This window comes from Zootoca vivipara, chromosome 16 (assembly GCF_963506605.1).
Source record: "Zootoca vivipara chromosome 16, rZooViv1.1, whole genome shotgun sequence".
NCBI lineage: Eukaryota > Metazoa > Chordata > Lepidosauria > Squamata > Lacertidae > Zootoca > Zootoca vivipara.
In genome coordinates, this window is record NC_083291.1 from 25,330,171 (window position 1) to 25,345,791 (window position 15,621).

Here is a 15,621-nt window from a genome sequence, read left to right on the forward strand (position 1 = left end):
AAAACCACACAAAAAACCAAACAGCAGAACAGCAGTGCATAGCAATACAAAGGGAGGCAAGATAGCTACCCAATTCAAGACCTGTGTAATGACGTACATCTTGACCAAATGTCAATTGTCAGAAAGCATACACTGATGGCACGAGACACACCTTAGAGGGAAAGTCCTTCCACAACCTGGGGACCATCACAGAGAAGGCTCTCACATGCACCACCACTCCTTGAGCCACAAAAGATGGTGGCACTACCAAGAGAGTCTCGACTGCTGACTTTAGCAGTTGGGCAGGTCAATGTGGGAGGAGGTGCTTCTTTGGCTATTTGAGGTCTAAGTTATTTAGAGTTCTACATGTCAATGTTAACTCCTTATATTGAGCTTGGTAGCAAATGGCAACCAGTGCAGGCCTTTGAAGACAGGCATAGTACAATAGGCAAAGGTCGAGGGAACACGTGGCCTTATGGCAATATTGCTTACCACATGTCGCTTTTTCTAATCTGCTTTATTTCCGCGTTAGCAACTGGGTAGCTGATGGAACTCCACAGTGGGAAGGATTTGGTTTGGGAGCAGTTGCTGACCCCCAAACGTGGGGGGTGGGAATCAAAACTCACAATAGCAAGTAGTACTATTATGCATAAGATAGTAGGCTTGAAAGAGGTACTAAAAGATAGTACATACCCCAGAAAGAAGAAGCTCTAACTATTGTTAGTCAAAGAGAAAGGGTAGAGGCTCCCAGAAGAAAAGATGTGATCCTGCACATGTGCTTATTAACAAGGTAAAAAAAAGGGGGGGGAGGACCCCTGGACAGTTAAATCCAGTCAAAGGCAATTATGGGGTTGCGGCACTCATTTCGCTCTTCAGGCCGAGGGACCCGGTGTTCCACAGACAGCTTTCCAAGTCATGTGCCCAGCATGACTAACTAAACCACTTTTGGAGCAACGGAACACCGTAACGGAAGCCAGTGCGCACAGAAACGCTGTTTGCCTTCCCGTCACATCTACTTGCACTGGAATGCTTTCAAACTGCTAGGTTGGCAGAAGCTGGGACAGAGTAACTACAGGAGCTTACCCCATCACATGGATTCGAACTGCTGACCTTCCAATTGGCAAGCCAAAGAGGCTCAGTGGTTTAGACCACATAGCCACTGTATCAGATGTCACCTGAACTACATTGCCCTACCTTTGTAACCCAAGAAAATCCTTAATAAAAAAAATTACAAAAAACCTAAGTATTTAACGTTATGATGAACTGCTTATTATTTTGAAAGAAAATATTTACTAATAAAGCTAAGATGAAATGATCAGCGTCAGATATAAACACAGTTAACATTTTTCAGTTTTTCTATTTTAGAATCCATACAATTTTAGAATGCACGCAACGGGCACTCTTACCACAACTTCTTCATTTTTTGTAATCCTTGGGACCGTAATAAGCCGAAACTGATTGCGTTTTACTGCATCATTCCCATCGTATATTTTCAAGATCTGTTTACCTAAAAGGAAAATGATATTTTAGCATTTAATACAAAGTAGTGTACTGCATCCAGACCACTGAGACAATTTGCAGGGAGTTTTAACTTTCAGCTACATTGGAAATCTATTGTATTTACATTGGTTACATCAGTGTAACAAAATTTACCAGCTTCCACATGAACCTTGTTTTATTTCTCTGAAAGAGGAATGATGTCTTTAAGGTGAAGTTTATCCTGTCTTTCTGTTAAAGGAAATGCACAAGAAGGCTTACAAACTAGCAATGTTCATATGTGTTCTCAGTTATGACAGTAGGAGATGATTACAGTAAGTGGATTTGCAAGCAGCTGCTTATGCCTTGTTGCATTTTACTGCCAACTCCTTGAAAATTGGACTGTACCATGTTTTGTACACCAACAAAAGGCATCATATGCTCCTAGCACAAATCTTGCTGCAAACAGATACAGTACTCTCTGCTTAGTAACAAATGCTACTTACTTGAGTCTGTGGAAACCTGGGACTCTTTTAGCGATAACTGTGTTGAACTGTCAACATCGTCGTCGTCATCTGTGAAAAGAAAAGTCTCCTTTAAAGGTTTGGCTTTAAAAACAAGGTGTTCATCCTTTAAAATAAAGTGTTGCAATGAAAACAATACTATCAGATTATCCTCACATTATATCATTATGCCCAATGATAAATAAATATACCAGTACATTCTCTACAGCCGTATACTGGAAAGCCGCATGGAATTCTTGTTTTTATGAAGCTGACATATGAACTTTTATGAGCCCTGGAAAACCAGGGTTCAAATTCCCACATGGTTGTTGTGAGGATAAAAGGAGTGTCTCCACTCCCACCGTTCAGCCCGGACACTGAGGTCCAGCTCCGAGGGCCTTCTGGAAGTTCCCTCCCTGCGAGAAGTGAGGTTAGAGGGAACCAGGCAGAGGGCCTTCTCGGTAGTCACGCTCCCTGTGAAACGTCCTCCCATCAGATGTCAAGGAAATAAACAACTACCTGACTTTTAGAAGACACCTGAAGGCAGCCCTGTTTAGGGAAGTTTTAATGTTTGATGTTTTGTCGCTTTAATAATATTCTGTTGGGAGCCGCCCAGAGTGGTATAAATGGATGGGGTATAAAAAGTAATTTTTTATTTTATTTATAATAAAAATAAAATTATTATTATTATTATTATTACAAGAGGGTGTGAGCCATGTTTGCCACCTTTAACTCCTTAGAGGAAAGGTGGGAAATGAAGTGTGTGTACGCTTAGTTTGTCTCCATTTAAAGAATTAAAATTACCCTCACTTTTTTTTGTGAAGATGTAATGTTTGCAAGATAACTGCGGTTATCACTTTCCTATTGCGAGTCAGAAAAAGGTAAGACCTAACCTGCAAATGCTTTTTTAACAGACAAAAGTAGAGGATAAACCATCCCATAATACCAATGGTAATCAATGGCAAATATATTTCACTTCTTTCTTTGGCTTGGATTCTGGTTTTGCTATCATGGGTAAAAGTATCCACTGTTTCATTCTCTGGGCGGGCATCAGAATAAAATGGTTCAATTTCCCAGGTGGTTTAACCGGCCCACGAGCCACCCCAGAACCGAGCCGCCCACTTGGTGAGTCCCCACACACTGTGCTAAACCAACGCAGTGCGGGGCGGGGACTCACTTGCGCGGTGCCAGAAATCGCTGGGGTGCGCGCGATCCAGCCCACAGAGGGATCTTTGCTGGAGTGAACCGGCCCAGACAAGGTAAACCTTGCCAACCCCTGCATTAGTTTAAGGCATATTCCAAAAAGAGGATACGAAAACAGGTCTTTGAAGACACATGCATTGTAGTGGCACACTTATCAGAGTTGGTGGTGGTGGTGGTGGGGGGTTCTGGCTCCCTGATAAATATACACTTGGCAGCCAACCTGATCTTGCTGCTGGGCATTGTGTACAACAGCAAAAGCAAAAGTAGTGACTGTAAGCTATGCAGCATGCTAGGTTGATCTGAAAAGAATGGCAGATTACTCCTTTCCCACCATAATCTGTTTACAACACAGCTATCTTACTTCAACACCTACTAATTTCCTAAGAGACACACTGCCATAGCCATTCCACTACAATTTATGGCCACAGACAACTGCCCTACACGTCCTGAGAGGTGTGCCTCAAAATCTATGGCAGCCCAGGCTTGCAACCTTGGTATTATACACAGTTTTCCAGCCACAAGATGTTTCATTAGTGCCTCTCAAAAAACTATTGCAGTCCAAAGCAGTTGCTTATGTTGCTTGTTCTGTCAAGCCATGCCTGAGCACGGAAAATCTGAGGGCATGATAAAACATGACAAAAGAGAACAGAAACACAAACGAGTTTAAAAGAATATGCCGAAAGAAAGAAAAGGGTAATCTGTAGCATCACAGCTACACCAGCCTACGTGCTTATAGACACATGATGCAATGTCCACTAACAGAGGGAGATTTTACATGCACTGACTTGATCCAGAAGCCACTTTTCAAAAAATTTCCAGAAAATACCATTAGCATTTCTGGTGGAGAACGATTGCTACAGGCAACAACCGATTTACGTGCGTCCAATTGATGGGCAATTGTGCACATATGCATGACGCCAACTCCAGAAACGACCCAAAAATGTCACCCAAAAGGCACAACTGGGTGGAGCAGGACAGAACGCTTTATGCAGGCCTGAACGTAACCCTTGAGCAAAACAAGGGTTGCCTGTACATAACAGCTTTAGGTATATTTCTGCAAATTCAATACAGTACTTCAAGCAATTTCTACTCACAGGTAGACATTTTTGAAGGACAGACAATTGAGTCTTTTTATTTTGTTTTTTGCCATTTTCTAGATGAGTGACACAAACTACCCAATTGATTGTTTGGTCAATTTGTGCCTTAGAGAATTTTTTTGTAAAATACAAACATACAAGAGATTAGCACTTGGAAGCCAGTGACGAGAATGCAAGCTCCTTCCTCCCATCACTGTTCTCAAGGGAAATGTCAGCACTGGCCTTAACCGCAGCTAATGTGAACCAGGGATCTTAAAAACCAAACAGTAACATTAACAGTGTAATCCTAAACAGGTTTCCTCAGAAGTCTCACCGAGGTCACTGGGACTTACTGCCTAGTAGCTGAATTTCAGAATTGTAGCCTAAATCATATTTAAGAGGGAGGCAGCACTTCACAGACCCTAAGCTAAGACTCGTCAGAGACCCTGCAAATTAGGGTTGAAACCATTAGTTACACTAAAAGACATTTGCCCATCTTTCCTGTTTGCTTAAAATACCGGTAAATCTTTGCAAGCATCTGAGCAAGTTTATTCATGACCACTGACATCACGTTTAATGAAAACCTGACGAATTACCTTCTCCAAAGGCTCTGAAGCCTACCTATCTCCAGGACACGTTAAGTGTTGCAAGATTTAAAATGTGCTTTACTAAAGCAGCACATTTATAATGGACTAGCTGGCCATGCCACGCGTTGCTGTGGCTTTTTGTGTTAAATGGACCCTTTTCTGTTAAATGGACCTTCAGAGTCTCCCTTCAGAGTCCCCTCACCTTCAGAGTCCCCCTTCATTTTGCACACACTCATTCTTCCCAATACGCGTGTTCTGTTAAATTTTGCCCTGTCCCAACCCTGACTCCCCAACCCACACGTGTTATGTAAAATTCCCCCACCCCGTCCCAACACATTTACCCTACCCAAAGGCAGGGCCCTGTAAAAGGCCCATATTCAGTTGATTCTTGCCTGTGGCATAGTCAGCTATCCTGGCTGGGCTATCCTGCGGCCTTGTTGCTGCAATAAGGCCTGTTTTGGAGGTGTGGTCTCCGGGGCAAGAGGGATTGTGGGAGTATGTTTGCCCTTTGTTTGTTGGATGTCCACTGGAGGGCACAATTTTTTTATATAAATCCGGGTTTTTACCTATGCTAGGTGTGTCATCTGGTCAATGTAAGTGGGTAAAGACACTCCCACATGCGCATCTGATGTTGTGGGCAAATTTGAGGCTGATCGGGCAAGCGGTTTTGGAGAAAAGTGTGGCCGTACAAACATGGACCCTCTACATTTATATATATATATATAGATTGTAAAGTACTGTACCTAGCATGCAGGATATGCAAGGCAACAAAAGAATTTAAGAACGTAAGAATCAACTTGTTGGACTGTCCAAGGCTCATCTAGTAGTTTCAAATAGCAGCCAGGCATATCGCTCTGGAAGTTTCTACACGAAATATGAAGACAAAGGCCAAATCCTGCTCAACACTGAAGATGGAGGTTCCATTTAGCTATTATGGCTTATTAAGCCACAGATAGACCTATCTGCACTGCCAATTATAGTTACAGTCCTAGCTTTGTGGGGAAATAGGGAAATATGAATATATTCTTGAGAACCTGAGGGAAAAAATATATGCAGGATGTACTCTAGGTGGCAGTAAAATATTATGGTAGAAACTGAACAAAGTATTTTCAGTACAGCCAAGGCAAAGGAAACACATTTATACATGCTGTCTATTTACTGCCTCGGCTCAGCATAGATTTAGTTTGCTGTTTTTCTAGAAGGTTTGCCATCATTCTTAAGTTGTTTTTTCCTAGTACAGTATCAGAACATTTACCTGTACCTGGGTAAGCACAAAGACAAAAAGATGAAGAAAATGTAAGCTCTAAAATATGCTCCTTCCTTGTGTTCCATTGTTACAGATTTGTTGTATATGAAAGCAAGAAACCTTCCCCACACATTGCAAAAGAAACCAATCCCCACAAGTTTAGCCATGAATCAAAAGTCATTTACTTTGTACAAGAAAAGTGAGGAACCTTTTTGACTCCATGGGCCATTAAGTCTTTATCAAGAATGGCCTTGTGGGCCAAATTTGATAGATGGGTGCAGCCAAGGTGCAACACGTTTTGAAGTCCCAAAGTCAGGACTTTAAAGCACTATGTACAACAGGGGTCAGCAAACTAAGGCCCGGAGGCTGGATCTGGCCCAATCGCCTTCTAAATCCAGCCCGTGGATGGTCCGGGAATTAGCGTGTTTTTACATGAGCATCTCTGGGTTATTTGTGGGGCCTGCTTGGTGTTTTTATATGAGTAGAATGTGTGCTTTTCTTTAAAATGAATGTCTGGGTTATTTGTGGGGCACAGGAATTCGTTCACCCCCCCCAATATATATATATATATATATATATATATATATATATAGAGAGAGAGAGAGAGAGAGAGAGAGAGAGAGAGAGAGAGAGAGAGAGAGAGAGAGTGTGTCCTGCCCTCCACAAGGTCTGAGGGACAGTGGACCAGCCCCCTGCTGAAAAAGTTTGCTGACTCCTGATGTACAGAAATTTGTTTCTAAAATTGAGGTTCAGTTGATGAGTGGGGGGTTAAACTTGGCTGCGCACCTTTCTTCCCTGCAAGGAACAGAGGAGCACAGCTACAGTAGGATTTGGCCTAGTCCTCCCACTCATCAGATGACATTATGAGTGATGCCAGCTGATGGGTAGGTAGGGCATGACTTGGAAATGATGTCATGAGCCAACTTTGACTCCCTGGCAGGTCAATACTGGCCCACAGGTTGACAGTTCCCAACCCGGTTGGAAAATACACACCTTGCTTAAAGCTATAGATCTCCTACTTATTTTCTACAGCAAATACATTTTCAAAATGTGAAAAAGTATTGATATTTTAAACCAGGCACGCTCCTACTTTAAGCTAAGAAAAATCTTGAATAAAGGTAATTTGATTGGGGGACAGGGATGTAAAGAAACTAACAAGCATGCTTTTAAAAATATAAGAAGCAAGAGATTTCTAGTTGAGCAAATAGCAGCCTAAAATGGTAAATTCTTAACAAGTATGTCTAAGACTTCTTAAAGCACAATGCATGCCTGCTCAGAAGAAAGCCCTGTTGTGTTCAATTAAACGTATTCCCAAGTAAGTGTTCATAGGCTTGCAGCCTACGTAAGCAACTGGACATCACATGTTATTCAACCCAAATCTGACTCACAAAGACTTTAGCTCTCAGAAACGCTTTCCGGCACAGAACCATCACCTGCAGGCAGATTGCCAGAACTACACAGGATAGGAAAGCACATGGGTGGACTGAATGCGTCTTAGGGGCTTGTTTCCTACCCCAGTTCTCAGACATTCCTCCTTTTAACAAGGACCCCTTTGACAATTGTGCATTTTGGCTTTTAACAAAAACAAAAAGTAATCACTAAATTTTTAAATAAACCAATGGATTAATATTATGCAGTCAGAACTTTACCTGCTTCCGTCTGTAAGCTTTCCGATATCCGAAAACAGTGCATTTTACTGAAGTTGCGAGAACATAAGTGCACACAGTTTGGAGGAAGAATCATGTTTCTTAGTCTTCCAAATGTACATTCTGGAGGTACAATCACATAGCAAGCAGCATGAGCCTATGGAAAACACAGCATCAGGTTCTTGTAAAGTCATGTAATTTCTATTTCAGAGCTGTAAATTTTGAGCCTAGACAGCTGTTGACCACCCAATTTAAATTAATCTATACCCATAGTTTGTGGCTGGCAGCATGCGCATATGGCAGAGATAAAGGGCGCCCCCCCCCAAAAAAATTGCAACCTTTGACAAAGTTAATACTTCTTTCGGATCCCCTTTCATATGGTATATAATTATGAACACTTTAAAAGTCTGTGTTATTTTATATCCCCTTAGTCACAGAAGACAGATATTAAATATCAGTAAGCAAAGATCAGTAAACCAAGATCATGGCCACTGGTCCCATCACCTCCTGGCAAATAGAAGGGGAAGAAATGGAGGCAGTGAGAGATTTTACTTTCTTGGGCTCCTTGATCACTGCAGATGGTGACAGCAGTCATGAGATTAAAAGACGCCTGCTTCTTGGGAGAAAAGCAATGACAAACCTAGACAGCATCTTAAAAAGCAGAGACATCACCTTGCCTACAAAGGTCCGTATAGTTAAAGCTATGGTTTTCCCAGTAGTGATGTATGGAAGTGAGAGCTGGACCATAAAGAAGGCTGATCGCCGAAGAATTGATGCTTTTGAATTATGGTGCTGGAGGAGACTCTTGAGAGTCCCATGGACTGCTAGAAGATCAAACCTATCCATTCTTAAGGAAATCAGCCCTGAGGGCTCCCTGGAAGGACAGATCCTGAAGCTGAGGCTCCAATACTTTGGCCGCCTCATGAGAAGAGAAGAATCCTTGGAAAAGACCCTGATGTTGGGAAAGATTGAGGGCACTAGGAGAAGGGGACGACAGAGGACAAGATGGTTGGACAGTGTTCTCGAAGCTACGAACATGAGTTTGACCAAACTGCGGGAGGCAGTGCAAGACAGGAGTGCCTGGCGTGCTATGGTCCATGGGGTCATGAAGAGTCGGACACGACTAAACGACTAAACAACAACAAGCAAAGTTAATCCCATGTGAGCTCAAATATTCATATTCTATGTGCTCAGAAGTTCAATGAATGGAAGAGGCTTGGTCACACAGAAAATGTGAGTGTGGATCAGCAATTTCCTGTAAAATTAATCAGGGAGCCGTTTCAAATTGGGGAACAGTCCATTTTACAGATAAGTAAAAGCTCTTCTAGTTTTTCTTTTGTTTGTTTTTTTAAAAAACTACAGTGGTACCTCGCAAGACGAATGCCCTGCAAGACGAATTTTTCGCAAGACGAATGCATCATGCGATCTGATGGTGACTCGCAAGACGAATTTGTTTTGCGAAAAATTCGTCTTGCAAATCGCGGTTTCCCATAGGAATGCATGGAAATTTAATTAATGCGTTTCTATGGGCAAAAAAAAAGAATTTTCAATGCATTCCTATGGGAAACCGCGATTTGCAAGACGAATTTTCCACAAAACAAATTGACTCGCGGAACGAATTAAATTCATCTTGCGAGGCAACACTGTATCTTCATTTAGTTTTCCCTCCTGGCTTTCATTTACAAATGAAATGAAATGAAATACAAAGTACAATTGAACACAAAGTACAATGATCACAGCCTCTCTCCTCCCTATATTCATTAACCATATTATTAATATACTGGTATATAAAAACCTGGTTAAACAGATAGTTCTGTAACCTGTGTAGTTTAATGAGTAGCAAATATAACACACTGGCACACTGGAAGCACTATTACTGATTGCCAGTAGTGTTGCTTTCCAAAGCACAGTAAAATACAAGTTTAGATGTATTCAGATTCAGTGCCTAATACCTTTTCACCTTGATGATTTCTGGCTTTGCAAGAATAAGCAAAACAAATACCCGCAAACCTAATGTAAGTTTGGGATCACCAAGGGCAGATTTGAAGAGCAGGATTGGGGGTGGGTGGGTGCTGAAACCTGACCGCACTCCCTGCCCCCAAGTTGTCTCCCAGTGCCCCATCACTGGAAGTGATCCCAGCTGAGAGAAAATGCTGGGATGTGGGGAAAGGCTGATGCAGAGGGAAACTGCAGATTTGGAGAACACCCACAGTAAGACCCCACTCCTTGTGTTATATATAAGACTGAGGCAGACCCAGACTTTAAAAAGAGACTGCTTGGCCTTGAGCCTGTCCCTAGCTCAATACAAGTATTTTAGATGGAAACATGAGGTTTCAATAGGGAAGAGACACAACTGAGTAGCAGTACACATCCTATGCTTGCAAAAGGTCCAAAGTGCACTCCCTGGCATTTCCAGTTAAAAAGATGTCAGGCAACAAGACTGGGAAAGACCTTTTGTCTGAAGCGCTGGTGCATGTAGAGCCAAGTCAGAGGACGTGCTGGGCTAGAGGGGCATGATATGCTTCAGTAGAAAACAACTATGTTCATATGATGTTTAAAATATAAACCAAATCACAAAAACAAAGGAAGGGTAATCTAAAGCCAAGTACGTATGTTGCTACGAAAATAATTCCACATACTGTTACACCTAAAAGTGAATTTCCACAGTAGCGTACATTCTTAGTTTAATGCTGCCGTTCAGAAACAAACAAACATAATAATAATAATAATAATAATAATAATAATAATAATAATAATAATAATAATTTATTATTTATACCCCGCCCACCTGGGGTATAAACAAACAAAATGTATTTGAAAAGTAAAGAAAGGCAGTTTTCATTTTCCGAGTTATTTTATTTGCAATGTCCAGAATACACTTACTGTCCTGTTAGATAGTTCTTAAGATAGTAGAAAAACAGCCGGATGGGTTTTCTAAAAAATGTTTATATAGTAGTGACCACTTATTAGATTATAATGACAGTTATCATGATATTTTTTCAGACTACATGCACTGTATTATGGACATTTCAGTTATTTTGTTATTCAGTTTATTTACTTATCTGATTTTTTGTACCACACCCTTCGTCCATTCTGGAGCACAGGGAAACTTCACATATGAAATTATTTAAAAACAACCATCTTTAATTAAAACAAAGAATACATTAACATTCTATTTTATTTTATCATTTATACTATACTGTGATGGGCTTCCAGATAAACTCTAAGTTGCCTTGAGGATTCTGGCTGATGATACATGCCAGGGTATCAAATTTGGGGGGGGGGGGACAAATAAATATTGTTTACGTACCAGAACGCCACACCATTCACATCTCATACCCGAGAGAACCTCTGAAGAGCCACACGTTTTCCTGCAGACCTTACAACGTGCACCTGAAGAAAGATTTCCCTCCCTCCAGTGATGATGGTATGTATCCTACAGAAAGTGTGACAAATAAATCAATTATTTTAAAAAAATGTACTGCAGACTTTTAAATGGCTTTAAAATCTTGGTAAAGCAGTTGAATTAGCTGCACTGAAAATCTGAATATCTAGCCCAGGCATCCCCAAACTTCGGCCCTCCAGATGTTTTGGACTACAATTCCCATCTTCCCCAACCACTGGTCCCTTTAGCTAGGGATCATGGGAGTTGTAGGCCAAAACATCTGGAGGGCCGCAGTTTGGGGATGCCTGATCTAACCTATCAGAAAGTCCAGAAAAATCAACCAAAACAAACATTGAATGACAGAGTCCTCAAAGCAAGTAACGAAAAGTTCAACTATGCATTAGGCCCTTGGAAGCAAAGCTTTCCTAACAGATTTCTTTCATCTGTTGTTTAAACAAAAACTTTCGTACTTACATGAGCCTGACTGCCATCTTGATGGCACTGGCGACAGTCACTACAAGCAAACGGAGCACAATCTGTATGCACGTGCAGCTCACAAACTAGGAGTAAACAGAAGGAAAGGGGAATTGCCTCTCGTTTGCCTTACTCTTGCTTTTATCTGTATTTTTAATCTCCTACTTTACTTTTAATATATATTTCTTCATTATTATAGTAAAGATGCAACATCACGTACACCAGGCATGTCAAACCTGCGGCCCTCCAGATGTTTTGGACTACAATTCCCATCTTCCCCAACCACTGGTCCTGCTAGCTAGGGATCATGGGAGTTGTAGGCCAAAACATCTGGAGGGCCGCAGATTTGACATGTCTGATGTACACGATTAGCAGAACCATAAGAACCTAAGAAGAGCCTGCTGGATCAGGCCAATGCCACAGCTAGTCGAACATCCTGTTCTTACAAGCACCCACCAGCCGAAATCACAAGCAGGACCTGAGCAAAAAAATAGTCTCCCCTCCTGCCAGGGCAGTCTTGAGCAGGTCGTGCGCCCTGGCGCTGAGGGGCGGAGATCGCTCCAGCGCCCCCGCCCTCGCAGGGCGCAGCATGGCTTCCGCGCGGCTTTGCCACGCACGCAGCGCCCGGCCTACCGGCCCAGCGCCCTGCCACCCCACGCCACCGGGGCTCTCCCTAGAGCCGGCCCTGCCTCCTGCAGGTACCAGCAATTGGTATTCAGAAGCACACTGCTTGTGGCTGTGGAGGCAAAGCACAGCAATTGTGGCTAGCAGACATTGATAGCCTTATCCTCCATGAATTTGCCTAATTTTATTTAAATCCACCCAAGTGGGTGGCTTTAAAGTAACAAGTGCAGAGGCCGAATGTGGACCAGAACCACAATAGGGCCAAAGCATTAAGACACTACTCTGAAGACCACCGGGGTCTTGACCTGGAGAAGAGGTAGGCATGCTTGCTATTTACATGTTACAAACAACAACAGCCACCCAATTTCTAATTTCACGAATAAATGCTTTGCATGCAAAAGATCTCAGCTCCAGTTCCTAGAATTGCCAGTTAAAGGATCTTAAAGATCTTATTAAATAGGAACCCCAAAATTTGGGATCTGTTCCAAACCGGTGCCAAAATTTTGCAATAGTTTGAACCCCTTTGGCACCACAAATCCCCCTCTCAAAATGAGGAACTGATACTAAAACCTGGGTTCCTAATTAATGTCACTAGTTAACTGCACTCAAAATCCCATACTGTCCAATGGATTCCAAGCAATGTCATATTTCTGCAATTGTTTTAAATCATTTTGGAGCACAAACCCCATGTTTATCACTACCCCCTAAAAAGCACAGTAACTACCGTAATGCATCAAACCTGTACCTTTGGGAAGCAGAACATGCTATGTAGAGTAGTTTTTTCTTTAAAGTAGTTTTCGCTGAGATTTTTGTGACAGATAACGTCCTTCCATCTTCTAACTAACAGAGACATCTGGGAGGGACTTCCGGACATTTGCCTGAATGGCAAGTCTCTGCCTTGCTGCTGGCTCATCTACCTAGTTTGTTTTATGTGTCAATGGCCTTTCCCTCAGGTGATCTCCTGGACATGGGGAGCTGGCCTGTCTCTAATTTTTGCCCTTGTTAGAACTCTGCTCAAGACCTTGGAGGCCCACCATCAATTGAAGCTGACAGATATTGGGTTAGATGGGACAACTCTCTCAGTATAAGGCTGCTTTGTATGAAATTACATTAGATTTGTACACTGAGATTAACCTACGAAACCACCATTTCCCATACAACATCAATAACAGGTAAATGCCATGAGAGCACAGCCTCGACATTTTTTCAAGGGTAGTAACTCTGCTGAGGAAAAGGGGGGAGGGAGGGAGGGAGGGAGAGAGAGAGAGAGAGAGAGAGAGAGAGAGAGAGAGAGAGAGAGAGAGAGAGAGAGAAGAGAAATGCAGCTTATCAACAGGATTCCCCCCCCCCACCCTCTACAATCCCTCACACTTAAGTCCTCATTTATCATTCTAGGAAGTATCTTAAAAATATTGTGCTTGTGCCAGGGTGGCAGACAGTTAAGATACAAATTAGAATAAGCTGACAACACCATGATCCATTACAGTTCAGCCTTACCTTCACAGCGAAATGCTGGAGACTCCAAAAGCTTTCTGCACACGGCACAGAACTTTCTCTTGTAATGTCCTGGAGGTCCTAAACAATGTGCAACTGGAACCTGCACAGGAAACAAAGTGTGCTTTAACTGTATACTGTGCCCTTAAGATCTACAGGTGCAGCATAACTGTATAAAGGGTAAAGGGACCCCTGACCAGTCGCGGATGACTTTGGGGTTGCGGTGCTCATCTCGCTTTACTGGCCGAGGAAGCCGGCGTACAGCTTCCAGGTCATGTGGCCAGCATGACTAAGCCACTTCTGGCGAACCAGAGCAGCGCACGGAAACGGCGTTTACCTTCCCGCCAGAGCGGTACCTATTTATCTACTTGCACTTTGATGTGCTTTCGAACTGCTAGGTGGGCAGGAGCAGGGACCGAGCAACGGGAGCTCACCCAGTCACAGGGATTCGAACCGCCGACCTTCTGATTGGCAAGCCCTAGGCTCAGTGGTTTAACCCACAGTGCCACCCGTGTATATAGGCAACTAGAAAACACTGAGCAACTTGGGTGAATTTTAATTTATGTGTATTCAGTTTATGCCAATCAGAAACCAAGGCCCTCTGTGAGAATCTTTTTCCTTTTTAACATCTCCCATGAGAATATTGAGTCAGCAGCAGTCCAATCAAGCAATTTTAAAGATTAATTGTATTTATACAATTTCTTAATCACACTTCAATAAGGAGATTGCCAACCACATCCCTAGGAGGGACACAGGACAGTCAGTTAGGTACTCACACCATCATGGTATAGCGATCTGCATCCCAGAAAGGCAAATATATATAGGCACAAAATTACATAAACAAAAATAAATCACAGGCGAAAATGCAGCAAAGCTAGAAAGAAAGCCAATATTCCAATGACAGGGATCAATCTTAACTACAAGTTCTGGAAGAGTTTCTCCCTGTCTTGCAGGCCTTGTTCTACCTGGCCTGGGAGGGAAGGAGCCCTGACTGACTCCAGGTACAAAAGCTCAGCCTGCTGAACTGACTCTTGGGGTGGGGTATTGTTTAGAAGTTTTGTTGGTGGGGTTGCTGCTGTTATGATCCTATGTTATGATCCTATGATCCTATGGAAAGGTTGTGTACTTTTTCATGTGTTCTACTTTTGTAATGTTTGTAATGTAAATCTTTTCACGTTGTAAACTACCTTGAGCAAGGCTTTAACTTTGGAAAGGTTGTTGTTGATGATGATGATGAATAAAGGATGATGTAGTGCCAGTCATTTCTTACCCAGTGACCCAGGCATACAAAGTTTCTCTGTTACACAAAGATTGCAAAAGGAATGTTCTCCCTTCTTTACGTTATCAAATGACGCAATTTCTACTGACTGGTTTCCAACAATCAAAGGGAATAGTCACTTCCTTTGCCTCCGTGTCAGTGTAGGGCTTAAAGTGGATATGCACCAAGGAACCACTTTGTGCATATATTTTCTGCTTCTGAAAGTGGGTGGAAAGATGCAATTTTAATTACTCTCTCCAATCCCATCTTCCCCTTCCCCGTCCCCACAGAGGATACTAAGGAAACAGAGACTACCGGTAATTATACTGTCCTCACCACACAGAGTCTCAATTATTCCTGTTCTAAATACAGTAGTCACCATAGACATTTTAGCTACATTAATTCTATGTGGGTAATGTCACAAGCCACCCTGACAAAGCTGTATAATTTTTGCTTCTCATTTATTATTGAAAGCCCTTTCTAGAATATGATCTTGATATGAGCCATTAAAATCAATTAGCAAAACACAGCATAGCAATCTGATTCTATAAATGCTTTTAAAGCCATCTAAGTGCCTTTATTATACTGAACACATTATCTAATCAACATGCAATACTGGCGGCAGGAAAGGGAAACTGCATTTTTTTTTTGAGAGAGAGAGAGAGAGAGA

General features: G+C 42.3%; 1 protein-coding gene across 1 annotated transcript in view; it reads right to left on the reverse strand.

Moving 5' to 3' along the window:
- The window catches only part of DGKQ (diacylglycerol kinase theta), a 74,107-nt gene that overhangs the window by 37,507 nt on the left and 20,979 nt on the right, over positions 1-15,621 (reverse strand). The window contains exons 3-8 of the mRNA XM_035140449.2: positions 13,697-13,796; positions 11,576-11,661; positions 11,027-11,152; positions 7,720-7,873; positions 1,962-2,030; positions 1,386-1,486 (exon numbers count right to left, since the gene is read on the reverse strand). Of these exons, the coding sequence (XP_034996340.2) occupies positions 1,386-1,486; positions 1,962-2,030; positions 7,720-7,873; positions 11,027-11,152; positions 11,576-11,661; positions 13,697-13,796 (636 nt within the window). The remainder of the gene's footprint in view (positions 1-1,385; positions 1,487-1,961; positions 2,031-7,719; positions 7,874-11,026; positions 11,153-11,575; positions 11,662-13,696; positions 13,797-15,621) is intronic.